This window comes from Nipponia nippon, unplaced genomic scaffold (genome assembly GCF_047370975.1).
Source record: "Nipponia nippon isolate SJK-2023a ecotype South Korea unplaced genomic scaffold, ASM4737097v1 scaffold_1, whole genome shotgun sequence".
Taxonomy (NCBI): Eukaryota; Metazoa; Chordata; class Aves; order Pelecaniformes; family Threskiornithidae; genus Nipponia; species Nipponia nippon.
In genome coordinates this window covers 9,565,259-9,582,281 of record NW_028262290.1, presented here as the reverse complement: position 1 = coordinate 9,582,281, position 17,023 = coordinate 9,565,259, and the positions used below count along the sequence as shown (strand labels likewise).

Genomic DNA, 17,023 nt, shown 5'->3' with positions numbered 1-17,023 from the left:
ATTCATTTTCATGTGAGTTTTGGTGTTTCCAGCTGGAGTATCCAGGGATTGCCCAAAGTGCATTTTTACTGCCTTGAAGAACATTTTCAGCGTGACAGATCAGAGTGGGCTTGACTAGGCATAATAATAAACATGAGTCCTCTGACATATTGATTTGCCCATGCCACCATCATTTCTGAACTTCTGCCAAACATGCACAGAGGCTTTGCAGGACTGAAAAACCTGGAATATGGAAAAACTTTTTTTTTTGAGGGCAGCCAATGTGTTCACTTTTTTCACCAAGCCTTGCTTTTTCATTCCTTCTCTTATTTTGTAGTTTTTCATGTTAATTTTCATTATTCTCCTGGGAAAGCCAAACAGTAAGTCTTAAACAACTGTGACAAGAAGGTTGTCATTCAGGACAGGTACCATTAATCCTTTCTCAGCTCCTTTCACAAGATACCCATAACTACATAACTACTAAATATCTCCCCATGAACACACCTGGGCAGTAGCTCTCAGCCCTTTCCAAGACCTTAGAGTGGAGATGGCTGTGACCGACCCCCAGTGCCAGACACAGTTCAGGCACACCCTATTGCACTATAGAGAGGTTAGCTCTCTGTCCAAGGACTTGTATTCCTGTAGGAAAAACACAGAATGGTTTCTTATAAACACAAAAGTGTCCTTTAGCACGGAGATCAGTGCTACAGCTCAGAGCTGATGAAATTCATTAAAATAATTATGAAACAATCTTTTAAAGGGGAAGCCTTTTCAAAAAATATTTTTCTTTTGTTAGTGTCTTTATATTCAAGCCTAAAAAACCCCAGAAAGTCAAACTGACTTTAATCATTGTTTTCTCCCCTTATGTTCTTGTTTTCATGTCCTTCTTCTTGAGTTCTCAGAAAACTTAATGATAAAAATGTAAGAAACAGTATAGATTTATTTTTTTAAAATCATGTCTTCAGGCTTTAAGATGTTTTTGTGAGATTTAAAAGCAACAGTTGCACAAAGGTATAATTCACCCTGCTCTTCACAGCAGAACTGGTCCTGCCTTGGGTAAGGAGAGGTGCTGCAGTGAGATATCTCCACAGCATTGCAATAGCATGGCCATGTTAATATTCCCGATTTATACATTCACTGTATTGACATTCCTATTTCTTCCACAGGCCTAACTTTCAATATCAACTGTAACTGGTACTACTCGAATCTATCCTGCTCTTTGATATGACAGAAATGCTTCCATCATGCTATTGGGCACAAGAGTGCAATGTATTTTGGAAGAGGGCTGCTGCATCCCACCTCTCCCCATCGTGGTGCCACCTTTCTCTTTGCCTTTATATTGTATTGTATTGTATTGTATTGTATTGTATTATATTGTATTGTATTGTATTGTATTGTATTATATTATATTATATTATATTATATTATGTTATGTTATGTTATGTTATGTTATGTTATGTTATGTTATGTTATGTTATGTTATGTTATGTTATATTATATATTTCACCAGCGAAACATCAATGTGCACCAGCTATAGTGCAGATAATCTTTTTTTGAAATATGAACGGCTTGATGATGTACTTTGGGTTGATAGTAGCATCATATCGCTGCAGTGTAGCAAAATATAGGATCGTGCAATTTGTTTGGTCATTCTTTCCTTTTTTAGAACTGGCTTTTAGTTCACCGGAGGTGCATATAAGGAAGAAGGTGAATCTTGGTGAGCTCACACAAATATATCACAGAGTGAGAGTACAAGAGGTGTGAACATTTCCTTGGCCAAGTCTGCACTAGATAAGTTGCAGAAGTAGTGGGAGACTCTTGATTTGGAATAATGGATAATCTCCATGTGTTTAACACCAGGAAAAAAAACTTCTTGTCTTCAGTATTTCAGGTTACTTTTAAATTATTTTGTGTTTGTTCATTTTGATAACTTTATCTTAATTGTAAATAAAGCTAGAATAAACTATTTGCATTCACTAGTCAACCATACAAATACCCTGTATAAAATACAATTTTTAAAAGTCTTTCAATGATTTTATTGCAGTTATATCACTTGTATAAAATACATCTGTTTTTACACATTATTTTTACAATGCCTTGGAGGAAGACACATTTCTAGATTAACATCTGGTTAATAGCTTGTCTTGTTACAAATATTTGCAAATAATATGTTGCATCCTCATTTTTATACTGAGAAATGAAAGGACCAACTAAAACTGCCACCAGTCTTCCAATTTGCAGTAAAATTCCTCAGTGCTCTAGACTGACGTACAAATGTTTTTAAGGCATTTTTGCTTTAATGCTGGAAGAACACAAGAAAAGGGTTGTCAGAAGAGGTTTTATGAGGAAAATATTAAAAACATACATGAAGGTTAAATAATTTTTTTTAATCCCTTGAAAATCGTTATCAAATAAAATAGCTATCTGATGAAAGACAGCAAATACTCTATGCATATCTAAAACTTTTTATTATACCTTCATAATAAGGTATGTAGAGATATAAAGAGAAAATATACTTACTGTGGGAGTAAGTAAGTCTTTTGACTCTTTCACAGACATAACTTGCATTTTTCAAGAACCAGGAATAGTATTCAACACAGTACCTAAAGGTATAGTTAAAGTTAGGAGAGCAGTAGCTTGTCATCTTTCATAAGCACAGCTGTATGCATATCATACTGCTAATATTGAATATGGAAATAAAAAGCTGGATTCTGACCTCAATGACGTCATTAGATATTTGGAAAAATTCAGCTGAGCTGTATTCACTTAGTTTGAATACTGGAAGCCAGATCAGGTGTTGATCAGTGCACTGGGGACCCATTTGGGTCTCAGCCAGTAGCCACAGAATCTCAAAAATAAGCACTGGTGATTGAAAATTGTCATTTGAAAAAAGCCCGATGGCGTATTTAAGCAGAGAGGGAGAGAGAAACTAGTGCCAGGTTTTACCTCATGGCTTCCTTTCTGGAATATCTTCTCTGACCAACACAGAGGCACAGCTGAAAAAACCTACACAGCTCCATCACACAGGGATTGATCTTTTGCACTATAACAGTGACAGGAGGCGAGGTCACACGGGACTCTTTGAGGATCGCCTGTGGACACCCTAGGAAAAAATACAACTCTGAACTAGTTCAAATACTTGTCCCATTACATTTCTTGCAATGCCTTATCTGGGCATCTATGAGAATCATGCAGATTAATGAGCTCATGTAGGTATCTTAAAGTCAAATCCGAGTGAGGCAGATAATTGAAAGGAAAACAACACACAGCCTGGCAGTTGCTTGAGTGAAAGCACAAATATTCTGTTCAATTTATTATTATTTATCGTTACTGGTTAGCTACTTAAAACCACGTTGCTTTTATTTATCAAAAATATAAGGAACAACTCTAAAGATGTAATTTTACCTGTTTAGGTGGAGGTTCTGTTGCCACTGAAGCCTCAGTTTTCCACAGTGCAAAACAGCAAGAAAAACAACAGCACTGACCCTTATATTTGATACTTTCTGCATGCATATGCTACTTTAATGAAAAAGTCACTTCCAGTTCCTCATGCTTCCCTACACCCACCCTCTAAAATCTGAATCCTAGATTAAATATGACTGAGCTAATAAACAAACAGACTCTCACTGCTCTCTCCATCACATTTTTTTAGCCTCATCAACAAAATAAACATGATTTATGCAGAGGTTATGGCTTTCTTTCTGTCCACTTCTCTGTCTGTCAGTTTTCCCCTTCTTGCTTCTAGTGAATTGAATAATCAGCTAATTTCAGCCCACTTTTTAGGGACAGGTAAAGATCCTGTGCACAAATACATTCCTACAGGTTTCACAAAAACTAACAAGTAACTGGAGGAGAAAAGATCAATTTTTGCCTACACTGAGAGGAAGGCAGGAATAATTTCTCCATTTTACTATTTTTTTGCCAGGAGCCACCTGGTTAATCAGTGTTTTTTTCCTTCAAGTGACCGCCATTATATTATTTTAACTTCAGAAAAATGCAGGGAAATAGTGTACCTGGGGATGGACTCCCTCTTCCTCTCCCCTGAGCCAACTAAAAGGAAAATATCTAGTTTACTCTCTTCATTGAATCTTCTGCAGTCAGCATCAAGAGATAAACATTTGCACACCAAACATTTCATCCCGCCAGCAAATGCAGCTGTGCCAGACTGCAGAAAAAGCAATGCTACAGAATAGGGGATGGCAGCTTATAACAAAATCCTGAATTTCTAAGTGGTTTTCCAGTGTCAAATACAATCTGCCTTCAGACTCCCTTTCTGTTATAGAAAAGAGAAAAGAAGGCAAGGTGAAAATGGGGGAAATTGAGAAAAGGTAAGGCAAAATTAAGCTGTTTTCAGTTTTTCGGGGCTTTTCTTCATCATATTAAGAGAAAAACCTGACATTTGACATAGTCTTGTCTTCTCCAAACCATTACCTGCCACACATCAGCTTGCACCTTAGCTAACAGTTGTGTTATGATGGGTCAGAATCAAAGGACTTGCTAGGAAAAAAAAAAAAAGCAATATTTACAATGTGCTAAAAGGCTACCAGGGCATGGCTAAAATAGGTCTGTAACCACCTCTCCTTTGCATATTTAATAACCATGCTCTGAAGAGGAGACGCTGGGTGTGAGGGCACACTTTGGGCTGCTGCAGTGAAGCCTCCTGCTCTGCAAGGCATCACATCTGACCCTGGGGAGCTGCATGCACACATGTCGCGTTGTCCCCTGTACACAGCAATCCTTCCAAAGGGATGTCTCCCCTACACCAGCACTCCGAAAAATAAGGGACATCCCTGCAAATGCCATGCTGGGGCTCTGAAAAGATAACCAGGGACCAAGCTGTGCACATTTTGCATGATGCGGGTGACCCCCTCACATGCACCCATTGGGGTGGAAGAGCCTGAATGTGCAGAGTGAAGGTGGCTCCAGTGTGATTGTCAACTAGTTTTTCCATTTGTATAACTAGCAGCAGGCTTTGGCCATGTGTAGGTAAACTGCCTTACCTGCAGAGTATAATCCCCTTAGACAGTGTAATTGCATTTCCAGGTTCACATGCCTCACATGCTTTATAGCTTTGGGCCGTCTTATGTTATGTGATAGGAGAGGTTACGGAGTTTAAATTTGGACTAATGAAGTTTTGTTGAAATAAGCTTGAGTCGTCTAGTGCTGACAAGAAGTTTAATATAAAATGGCATTCATGGGCAGGAGGAAAATAAAGGCTCTGCCAACCTGAAAGAGATCTCTATGAAACTATTTCTCTTCTGCCAGCTCTTGCCCAAGGTAGCAGAAGTCACGGAGGAGTAATGGGCAGACACTTTCAGCTCCCAAACTCACGGGCCCCTCTGAAAACTGGTTGTGTGTCAAAGGTGCTACACAAATATCAGACGTAATTAGTCAGGGATGGGCAAGAGGGAGCCCCGTTTCATCTTAATCTTATCAGCTTTGCATAAATGTCATTAAGCTTTGTCCACTTAATAGCATTTGACACACCTTGACTTTTTTCCACTCAGTGGCAATTAAAAATTAATGATTTCTTGCTTTAATAAACACTCTTCATGTAAATAACCAAACATCAGAGCATGAGGCAATGAGGTTTTAATATAAGTTGTCTGTGAAAAATAATGTTAGAGTTGCTGTGAATAATTAAAACTTGCTAAAGGCCATCCTCCAATGAATCTCAGTCTCCACCGAAGTGGGTACTCGCTATCCTGCTTAACAGGTGTTAAATGCTTTACTCAAGCTATGTGTTTCGCCAGCAGAAGTTCAGCTCTATCTAAATGTAAATTGAGTGACTGCAATTTCAATTTGGATTCATGTATCTGAGAAAAAGAAGTCAAATAAAAAAGCTCAAAGTTAAACAAATTGCTTTGGTTTTCATTTTTGACAATCACTTAATTTTAAATTAATGCTGCATTTACATAATACTATATTTATTTAATGCTGAAATTCTCTTTCAATTAATGTTGTATTTAATTTTATTTGGATTGGATAGTATACTCACATCATATGGTGAAGAGCAATGTTATGGCTAATGTGAATAATTCAGACTTAAAATATCCCTCCCTGCATGCTCTAATATACACACTTGCATGTTTTATCAGTTAGCATCCACTTTTGTGATTTAAGAAATGACTTCTTGGAATAATATCTCAGTCTTCAGAGCATTGTGGATGCCCTTAATTGCTTTGCGATCCCACTGTTCAATTTATTTCTACAAATGCATGATTGATATATGCAGGTAGACAGCCTCTGTCATCATGGTTTCTGATAGAGAGGCATTTAGTGACTCTCCATTCCCTGATCTCACTGAAATCCATGTTTTCCAGCCTTTTCAAAACAGGCTGGTTCCCAGACCTAGGTTCTCCAGGGTCTATAGTGTTGCTCACCAGACAGCAACTGGCACATGAACAAACTCTGGACTGTGCACACCAGAAGTCCAGTCACACACTCCAGCAATTTCCAGCTGGCTGGCTGTTATTTAATCCTCGAGTCAAACTCACCCAAAGCAAAGAAGACATGCAGAGAACTTTGGTTATGTGCAGAATTTTTTATGGATGAGATTTATCATAGCATATTCCTCTGCTCCTAATCAAAATAAGATGACCTAGTTCATCTTAAATTCTTCTCTTCACACCATCAAGAGTGTCAAGAAGTCAAACTATATTCACGTGATATGACATTGGCTCATTTACTTCATGCAACCAATGTATGTCATGGTGGGTAAGCGGAGGACTCTGGTATTTTGAGCTCTTTAAGGAGAAGTAAAATGAGAGAAAGATCAAAAAAGGATATCTGGCTTCCTATCTCCATGGTTTGAAAAGCCCCTTACATCAAGAACTTCTCCTTGGCTCAGCACTGGTGAGTCTTCTCCTTGGAAACAGGTCTCAGTAGATAGTTTTTTTACTGCAGTGTTCTCAGACCTCCCAGGCAATAGCTTCCTCCCCCTCTTCCCTGACACTGCCTTTCTGCAGGACTTGTGCTTGTACAATCATTTGATGCTGTTGTCAAACTGTTTTTCATGGTCAGGATTTTTAACTCTGATAACATTATCTACTTCTGAAAACAGATGCCCCACTGAGTGGTATGCTCTCATATGCTTTCTTTTCTAATAGTATGAGTAAAAAAAAAAATTAAAAAAGAAAAATAAAAGAAGACAAGCAACCCAACATATGCTGATAAACTCAGCCAACCAGAACAGGACTGGGAACTATGAAAAGCATGATCAGAATCAGCAAAAGCTACAAAAAGTAACAGCACAGGATCCTGATCTTGGATTTCTGCAATAGGCAACAGCAGCAAAACAAAGGGAAAAAGCAAACGACACCAAAACTGTAAGATACTACTGCTCACCTACTATGTGATTATTCCCAGTGGCAGAAAAATTGAAGATTTGTGAAAGAACCTCTCTCTCTGACTCAAATATGTTTACTCCCCCCCTCAAAAAAACCTTTACAGATAATTAAAGTTGTGTTGGAATTCAGCAATGAGATCAGAGAAGTCAGTATTCAAAATATCATTAGAAATGGTGAGATTAGCAGGGAATCCAGACCAGAACTTGGATTTTAAGCCCCCAAGTAATCCCAAAATGAAACCTGAGGGTTGCCTGCATGGAGCCAGGGAGCTGGCTGCATCCCCGATTCTCTGGGTTAGCTCCACTAGCAGAGAAAGACCACAAGGCTGCAGATGCCCTTCATGAAAAAACCTGCTGGTGATGCTCAGTTTTTCACTCTGCCTCTCCTGTTTTGACAGGCTAACTATCAGCAGCAGTTTTCTCTTAGTTAGATTTATTAGGAATCCATATCAAAGACCCACTATTTCCTTTGACAATACCAGAATGGTGCAGTTTCCTACTAATCCATCACAAACCGTATAATCAGCATTTCTCTTTGCTCTCCTCACCTACCATCCTTCAGAATTTGCAGGCATTTATTTGCTCATATTATCAAATTTTTTTGTTCTATTTCCTAGACGTCCAAACAGATCTTTGAAAAAGGTATTATTTGACTGGCATTTTAGTTCTTTGGACTCCCTTGGTTTTATCTATGATATCAATTCCAAATGATACTTAAGGCTTCCGCAATTTAGACCAATCTATTATCTTTGCACTACCCAGCATCTATGCTTCTCTTGGACAGCCGCCACACAGAAACACAAGCAGTTGATGGACAGATTTCCAAAATTCCCTCCGGCAGGCCTCATCTCCCAGCAAGTCTCGTATTCCCACTCATTTATGGTAGCAGCAGAGTCAGCTTCAGCAGGTGGACCAAGGACAGCCTCTTCCCAGAGCATCCCATGAGTTCATAGCTCCTTCACAGCTCTAAGCAGTCAAACTGGCAGGACGTAGTCCTAATGCCAGGAAACTTGGAATTGAGCCACCTGCTTATTCTGGAAAAGTGGGGACCATTTTTTTCCTTTCTCATCTTCAGCTGAGCACAGGCATTGCCCCAGCTTCACCCACTACAGGAGTTTTCAACCAACCTCAGTGGTAGCTACCAAATTTTTCTTTTCTCCCTAAAAAGATTATGCTGCACTGAATAGCAGATAATCACAATCAAAGCCTGGACTATGGGCACATAGATTTTGTCAGAATCCCAGAACAGGCAGTCTGGACTTTCCCTCCAAATACAACAGCAATACGAAATCTTAACAATACTGATGTGCTTTCCGTATTAGTATCAATGCCGGAACGTATACACCAATATATCCCTCATATTTACGCCCTTAAATACCAGGTTAATGGGGAGTGTCTGATCAGCAACTGTGACGTATATGCAACTTCAGCTGTACCTTGCCCACTGCTCAGCTGGCCTAGTGGCTTGGTTTCCAGTGTGGCCACTCCGAGCAAGGACACCAGACTGGGAATGGAAGGATCCCAAGGGTACTAAAGATGTCTACAGGATGGGATGTGTTTTACCTAGTTTTAGGTGTCCGGGATGCTGGCACCTAGAGCTGAACTAGTCATCTTCAGTCCCCAAGACTGGGATTTGCAGCCAAGATTTATTCCCATTGTACTCCTGAGCTCTGCTCTGGCTTTGCAAATTTGGGAGGCTGAGCCTGGACTCAGACACACACATGCTCAGCATCCAAAGTAGATGCTGGTTTCTCCCAGAGTCCAGACTCCCCTCTTGTCATTGAATCAGGTCCAGTTTTTCAAATCATGTCATCTTTTACTAAATACTTACATGTAAATATAATTTTATTGCTAACCTGAGTATATGATACTTATAAGTGGAGTGGCACATCATCTTATATTAACTCTTAATTTCTAACTCTTTTTTTGGTGCTTAAAAGGAAGAGCTGAGCTTTCCTGAAACTCTAGTTGATAATGATCTTTCTTTAGCCAAGGAGGAAGTTTGCAGTTTTGTTAATTCTGGGCAATTCTGGAGATTTCATATGGCATGGACTGAATTAATCATTTTATTTGTACCAATAGGGAGATTTAAAGTATGATATTTTCTTTTGGAATATATGAATTTTAAGATTCTCCAATAACCAATTCATGTTAAAATTGACACATGGAATACATAAGTTAACTTTATCACCACAATATAATTTTTGTGTTGAATGTGTCATTGTGTATGATTCACAAACAAATGTGGTAGCAGTCCCTTATACATTCTGGGTGTTCTACATACATCAGATATCAGGTAAAATAAACAGGTATGTTGCATATCGGTCTACTTTCAAACATCCTACTATTTTTGCTGCATGCGGTGCACCTACTTACTGGTAGCTGGGTAAAGTTTCAGTGTCACACCTGGCCTGTGGGGTGGCGTTGACAGTACTGAGGAAGGCAAATCTGAAGGAGGGAAAAGAATATAAGTTGCCTTGACATCTTAACAGGAAAAAAAAATAAAGGAACATTGATTGAATGAATAACAGAAAAATAAAAGCTGAAGTCACGGATCACTAATAAACATTTACATAGACCTTGATGTAGAAATACATTCACAGTCACCTATTTCTATATGTATTATTTTCTATTTCATAAATGTGCCAACTGACACACTTTATTATTACTCCAGATCAATCTCACCTGGCTCTGTTTGCATGAGTTTGCTGGTTTCTTGAGGAGACACTGTTTGCATCCAAAATGCATACACGTCAGCTATGGGAACAGAAAGACACATGCTTCGTGTCATTCAGGATATTTGTTGTTTATCTGTCTACTGAGAACTGCTATTTATGAGAGAGCTCAACAGCCAGAGTCCCTCACCCAGTACTTCCAGTGGCATATAAAAATGTCAAGATGAAAAAGGAAGGACAAAAGCTGTATTTTGCTAGATCTTGAGAAGTCTATGGGCTAGGGAAAGGTAAGATTTAAAGAAGGTATGTTTAGCGGAGACCAAGAAGAGCAGCTCTTTGCTTTTTCATAAGTCTGCTCACCGTATTTGGAGCAAAATGTGAGGGAACACCTGGGTGGCAGAGGTGTCTGTGAGGAGCAAGGCTTAGTTTTTCCCCAACAGGTACGAAACTACAAATGGACCCGCTGACTGATTTTAGCACTTCTACAATAAAAAAATCTACTCACTAGTGACCCAGAGTGTGTCTCCCTGAAGGGCCTCCCAACCTCAGAGATGTGGTTTCAGCTTTTGGCCAAACCCCACCGCTAGTGGGGTAAAGCAGCTGTCAGTCCTCCTGATCGTACTCACTGGGGCTGGGCTGTAGGGCTGGCGATGCGGCCGAGCTCCCCCCAGCAGTCGGAGGGGGTCCAGCCGTGCCTTGGGGTCTGGAAGCATCCACATGTGGTGATGGAAATCCTGATCCTTGTGCTTCAAGTGTCTTTGGCCATGGTGGGAACCTCGTGGCGGGGATTTCCTCCCCTTTCTGGGCAAGAGGGAACCTGGTAGCTGGAGAAGCAGGAGAGACAGAGGGAGGGCACCAGCAACATGCGGTGGATGCTGGTGCCTCACGGCAGCAGCAAGCATAACACTCTGGGGGACAATAACATCTAAAATACATCCAGAAAATCCCATCTACTCCTTGAGTGTTCCCCTGGCACGTGAGTGACCACATTTTCAATTTAAAAAATTATGTTTGTTCTTTTTCTTTCCAGGAAAACATGGGGAGTGCCAATAAAGTTTGAATTTTAACTCAGAACATTTTAATGTGCAAGTTTTCATAAACAAAAAAAAAAGAAACTGAAATGTTCCTTCAAAGTGTTTTTTTTTTTCCTTCACATAAATTATTTTTTATTTCCTAAACTGTTTCACTACAGAGGAAAGACATGAAAGCTCTTCTCTATGTGAAGGGAAGCAGGCAGGTACTGGAGGGCAGATATTGGAATTTGAGAACTGATGACATTTTGTGGCAGGAGTGACACTCAGGCTGGAAGAGATAACAAAGGTTGGTATGCGGTTGAGCAAAATAAAAGAGCTTATAAAAAGACATCAGACTGACTAGGGAAATGTAGAAATTTTGTTGTAGACATGCAGCTGCAGTGATGAGGAGGCATGAAGTAAAATTCTGAATTTCTCTTTGCTGCTACTATGTGCAAACAAGTATGAAGATTTGCTTTTCCGCTTTCAAAATGAGGCAGACTAGCATTTTTCTATCTTGTAGCCTTGTGGCAAAGCTAAATGCACTGAAGTTTACGAAATGTTCAGGTACTCACAACTGGATGTCATATAAAGTCAAAGATAGAGAAAAAAATGAAAAATTTACAGTAAGAAAGGAGAGGAAACAGTTTGAACAATCTTTTTCTAAGTTTAAAAAAAACAACCTTTTGTTTTTTACTTCTCTGCCTCCTTAAAAAACCTTTTTTTAATAAAATGGAAAAAAAAAAAGGGCTTTTTACAATAGTTTTTCTATTCTCCAGCTGTTCAGTGCATTACCGACCTGATCTTCTGCTGTTTAGGGCAAGCTTTTATCTTACTTTGTAATTATAGTTCAGCATCACAGTGCTGCGCAGCAAACATACATGATCACTTGTCAAGACGTTAATCAAGGACGTTAACCAAGGACGTTAACCAGAATAAATTTAGGTCTGACAATATTTGCTCACTTTTGAATGTCCACACATGTTCTGCTGATGGGTCCACCAGTTTTTTCGTGTCTTCCTGTAATTTCATGAAACTTGAAAGAATTGAATCTAGATCTTTGAGGTAGGAGAAGATAGGGTTAGTACATTCACCATCCATCACATATTTTGTGATAAAAAGGAAAGAAATCAGGTTCTGGTACAAAAGAAACAACTGTTGTCCTTTTAAATAAAAGTAATTTTTGTCAAAGTGTCTTTGATCATTATTTTTTTAAAGGACTGAACATCCTACAGCTTTCAGCACAAGTAAACTTGCCGCTGATTTCACTGTCTGCCTGTTTTAATCAAGCATTGAAAATGAGAAATAGTCATGGGCAGCAAGGAGAGGTGAGCATTGAAAGTGCAGCTCAACCTGGCAAAGCAGTTTTGGGTGGAGGAGCCACGCAGCACACTGGCTGAATATATTCAACTCCTTTCTGAAGGTAACTCATGTAAAGGTAGGAGATAATTTGTGCTGAGATTTAAAGGAGATGATACCCATTTAGATTAACAGCATCAGGGAGCCTCCCCAGTCCAGTGCTGAATTCTGTAAAAGCTCTCATCCTAGGAGGTTTTGTTTGTCCCTCCACTAGAAGACCTCATAGCTAATAATTTCAAAGTTTGTAAATTTTAAATATATTTATAATATAAATATTATATTACACTTATAATAATATAAAATATTGTTCTATTTGCATGATAATAAAATATACAAAAATCTATGAATATATAAATATGAATATACATAAGTAATAATAAAAATGTAAAATAATATTTTAAAAAATATTTTTACATGATGAAGATGGAGTATTCATTGCAAGTGCTACCTGGATGTGGTTTTCATTGTTGTTGCTGTTTCCTTTTATTCCCCAGGATGTACTTACCCAGGTCAGAAGATGTATTACTAGAAAATGTGTAATTAATAACAGGAGACTTCTCCAGCATTTCCCAAAAGTCAGACGGATTTCTCCCTGCAAATAGAAATGCTTACAAATATCAAGAAACACTTGTTTCTAGTACAAGTCATCATCAAGAGTAAATAGGGCAATATCTTGGGGTGGAATGGTTTTAATATTTACCTGTCTGCCCTGTCATCACACAGATGTAGATACAATCTGAATCATTGCTCTGACGCACTGAAAGGCAAAAAAACCCAGATCATTGTTACCAGTTTTCATTATATGATATTATCTTAAACAGCTGAAAACACAAACACAAACGGTATGAGGCTACTACAACTGGCCAAATATTTTCCTTCTGATCTGATTTTTGACAAAAACGTGGAACCAACTCCAAATCCAAATGCTAACATTGCCAGGGGAAATGTCTCTATCTAATTAAAATTCTAAATTACAAGCATCTTTACATGGTAAAAAAAAAAATTCTTCAGATAATATAGCCCATAATTATTCTTTGGGAATCATAATTCCCCCAAATACCAGCATTTAAAAATAATTCACCAAACTTTCAAACAAAACATAGCTGCTCATAGAAATATGTATATCTCTATGTATACACATTGTATATGTATCTTGTTCCTCTAAGGAGACATTGTTTACAACTGTAGTCCATGCTTTACAAGAAAAATGCTGCTAAGTAAGACCAGTGGGCTTTTATACACATTTCTATGGTTGTTTCCATGCCAGGAGTAAATCAGACAAATAAGACAATGATAAATGTTAAAAGGAAATGCAAACCTGAGAGAATAGAAGTGGATTTGAAAATTTCTGTGAGAAAACTGGTGGAGTTTCCAATAATATCAACAAGTAAAGCTGTAAAATCTAGACAATAAAATAGAGAAAGTTTATGATTGAAAACACATATTCTATCATCTATGCTGCGTCAAAAAATCACTTTTATATGTGATCATGTTTTGCATGTATGCTTCTATGTGACAATGTTTAAAATATTTTAAAGTTCAAAATGTTTCTGCTGAATGGGAGTGGACTTAAGAAGCCACTGGGATACTCTACAGAAGAATATTTCAAAGATGATATCCAGAATAGCACCAATGTTCCTAAAAGTAAACTTAAATGGAATTTATCAGTTCAAGAAAACAATCTAAAGTAACACTCTACTTCATCTGCTTAAACAGGAAGGAGAACCAATGCTTGTAGGCCTTGCCTGCACTGTCTATCTGCCATGTAGGACCTTCCAAGAGGCATCTGATTGTCTCCTCTGAGGTCTACTTCAACCATATCGATGATGATGTTGTCAGCTCAAAAAATGGCTACTGGTGGTGTTGTTACAACTATTTCATAACAAGTTGTAGCAGTAACAGGTCAGTGTTCTCACTTAGGGACTGACAGACACAAGCTCTATGTTGGGGACTTGGTTTAGACTAGGGAGGATTCTCTAATCACCAAGATATTCTGGATTTGGGGCAGTTTCTCCATTATCCTCCAAGGCAGACTGGGTCATTAGGCAATAAGGCTTGTGAGATGTGTGGGTTCAGAAAAAGCCATGAAAGCCATTGTGCCTCGTGTGTGATCATCACATGCAGCTTAGAGGTTATGGGTTCTAGTCCCTAGCTGCTGAGCTATTCTTGATCTCTTACATTAACCGGTCATAGAATTAGGTGCGCAGACGCACCCTGGAATATTAAATACTGTGAGATCAGGAATGTGAATGAGGATGAGAGGTGAAGTATGTCCCAACAGCATTTTACACTCCATGAAACAGCTCTGTGAAGACGTCAATCCTTGCTTTTCACTCCTTTTGGGCTCATTGAAGTTATCGGCGTCTATTGGTGCAGAGAAGTCCTTCTTCATCTCCTGTGGGTTATCTCAGGAGAGTGAAAGTGGCTAAGGTAATGTACGTACATTGCTGGGTTGTCTCGCCTGCGCTGCTCTTTGTACTCCGAGGAGGAAAGGGAGGTCTTTCTGCTGGGTAAACCACACCGGTCACTTGACTGATGGCTTCATCCCAGACTGGCTGGCTGGGTGCAGCCATCTGAGACTGAGTTCATCGAGTCCCCCCCAAGGTTCAGAGCAGCCACTCGTCGCAATGGCTGTTGACCTCAGTATGGCGATGCTGCTCATAAGGATGAAGGCTGCAGAATTCAGGCTACAGCTTTCAGCTCCAAAGGAAATAATTCAGCTTAAGCACACGCAATTGCCAACCTCTCTTGTGTACCCACCTGTCAAGTCATTTGTCACATTGTTCAAACAGTAGCAGTAATTCATAGGGAACTTGCCAGGGTCAACATTTTTCACGTTAGAAACTGTAAGGAGAGATGGGGAAAATCAGTATCTTGATGCACAGGCTGTGTGAGAGAAAACACTCCTGCACGGAGCAAAGCACCGAGACACTCACTGTTATAAATGGTGACTGACACTTTGTGGAAGGCAAATGAGCTGTAAGATGTGATGCTCAGCAAAGAGAAGAGTTTTTTGGTACCTGTAGAAACACATGCCCATGCTATTAGCGGTTGGAACAAATTATGAGAACAGCATGTTTTGACTCTGCTCATTTAATTTCTAGAAGACTCCTGAGGTGCTGATACTATTCAGCTGCCTGAGACTCAATTCTTTCTCGTTTCCTCTGAGGGAAAGACCATTTGTATTGCTTCTTCTTTTTTTTTTTAATTCAAACTTGCGCTGGATTATAAAGTGCTTTCTAAAGGTATCCCATAAGTAATTATGTTCTGTCTATATATAAACACACACTAATTTCTAAATTCTTTGGGGCAGACAGCTATCTGCGTTATAAATGCGCAAGGGTAGCTTGCTCCTAGAATCAATTCTGGAGGCAGACGGCATGCATTTATGGCTGCTCTGGCTAACACCGTTAGTCCTTTATCTCATTCACCGCCTGCGTGACCTGCCTGGCCTTGTCACACGTTACCTCTGAGCGCTGTGTTCAGCATACCATTCACCAGCTCGGTCAGGTTAATTGCAGCCAGATCCACCGACTTCGCAGGCAGCTCTGAAAAAGAAGGGGTCTCTGAGCAGTTGGCTGCATGAGGATTTAAGGGCCATTAATCCCCTGCTTGTACAGGGCAAAAAGCTTCCAGAATGGGAACAACAAAATGAGCAGATTATGTATCGGGATGCACTGAAAAACCTGTAGTGAGAAAATAAAGATGCGAGGAGTGCAGAAAGGAGTCTGGAAAATAACAAGATAGAGTGGGCAGTGCAATGGTAGGCCAAAATTTAGGCTGGGCTCTATGTTGCCTGTTCCTTGAGCATGCCCTTGAGCATGCTGCCAGGCAGCCGAAGCCGGTCCTGACGTTTTGGTGCCCCCTCGTGCTGGGCAATGTGTATTTACTGCCAAAATTGCAGCAGCTCTCTCTTTGCAGCTCACAAACGAAGGAGGAAGTACCTGGGACATGTTCCCCCTTTCCCAATGCTACATAGAACTGGATGAAAATGCAGGGTGGTTTGTTTTTTTTTTTTTCAGCTACCTTGATGGCTATGCCACTACGACAGAATAATTTGACTGTAGCTGAATCACACTTTTTATTTTAAGGTGTTTTCTTCCTGTTGACGTTGCCTATTTGTTTTTCCCAAGTCCAAATCTCCAAAGATGTTCTTTTGCTTCCCTCCCAAAAAGTCATGCAGAAGCAGAGCAGTCAGGTATCTGTGTGTGTGCGAGGAGAAAAGTCTGTGTGTGCGTGACAGAGAGAGAAAAAGCAGAGCAGGATGGAAAAAGAAGCACAGAAAGCTGAGATGAGAACAAAATCAAATTCTGGGGAGAAATACAATTTTCCAATGACATCAGTATTATTTTTGACCATTTCAAAACCAAGCTGCACCCCAGGGCTAGAAGCAGGGCTTCTCTAAAGCATAGAAGAGAGGAAAGGGAAAACAAAAGGGAATGGAGAGCTGGGAAGGAGAGAAAGAAAAAAGAAAACAAAAAACATTTTAGATTGCTGGCAGGATGGAGGTTAAATTGGCCAGGGACCTGTCTGGGTAAGCCCTGTGTTGGGTAAGGAGCCCTTGCAGCAGTGGTGGGTTGGAGCTCACAGACTGCAGAAGGGCTCATCCGTGTCCAGCACAATACCTTCCACTCCCATTAACACTCCCA

The 17,023-nt window shown here is 39.6% G+C and overlaps 1 protein-coding gene across 1 annotated transcript; it reads right to left on the bottom strand.

Annotated features, from left to right (window-relative positions):
* Positions 1 to 2,237: 2,237 nt before the first annotated feature.
* Positions 2,238 to 15,878, bottom strand: HHLA1 (HHLA1 neighbor of OC90). The gene is made up of 13 exons (XM_087734870.1): positions 15,842 to 15,878; positions 15,311 to 15,394; positions 15,135 to 15,218; positions 13,693 to 13,776; positions 13,075 to 13,131; positions 12,880 to 12,966; positions 11,981 to 12,073; positions 10,629 to 10,826; positions 10,013 to 10,084; positions 9,704 to 9,775; positions 2,926 to 3,082; positions 2,500 to 2,582; positions 2,238 to 2,281 (listed from the first exon to the last, which is right to left on the bottom strand). Exons 1-13 carry the CDS (start codon positions 15,861 to 15,863, stop codon positions 2,238 to 2,240), a joined length of 1,137 nt encoding a protein of 378 aa, XP_087590996.1. The 5' UTR covers positions 15,864 to 15,878.
* Positions 15,879 to 17,023: the final 1,145 nt, after the last annotated feature.

Coding starts and splice junctions, on each gene's coding strand:
- HHLA1 (XM_087734870.1), bottom strand. CDS start 15,863: ATGCTGAACACAGCGCTCAGAG. Junction 10,827..11,980: donor ACATGTGTGGACATTCAAAA/GTGAGCAAATAT, acceptor CTGCTTCTCCAG/CTACCAGGTTCCCTCTTGCC. Junction 2,282..2,499: donor AAGACTTACTTACTCCCACA/GTAAGTATATTT, acceptor GTGTTCTTCCAG/CATTAAAGCAAAAATGCCTT.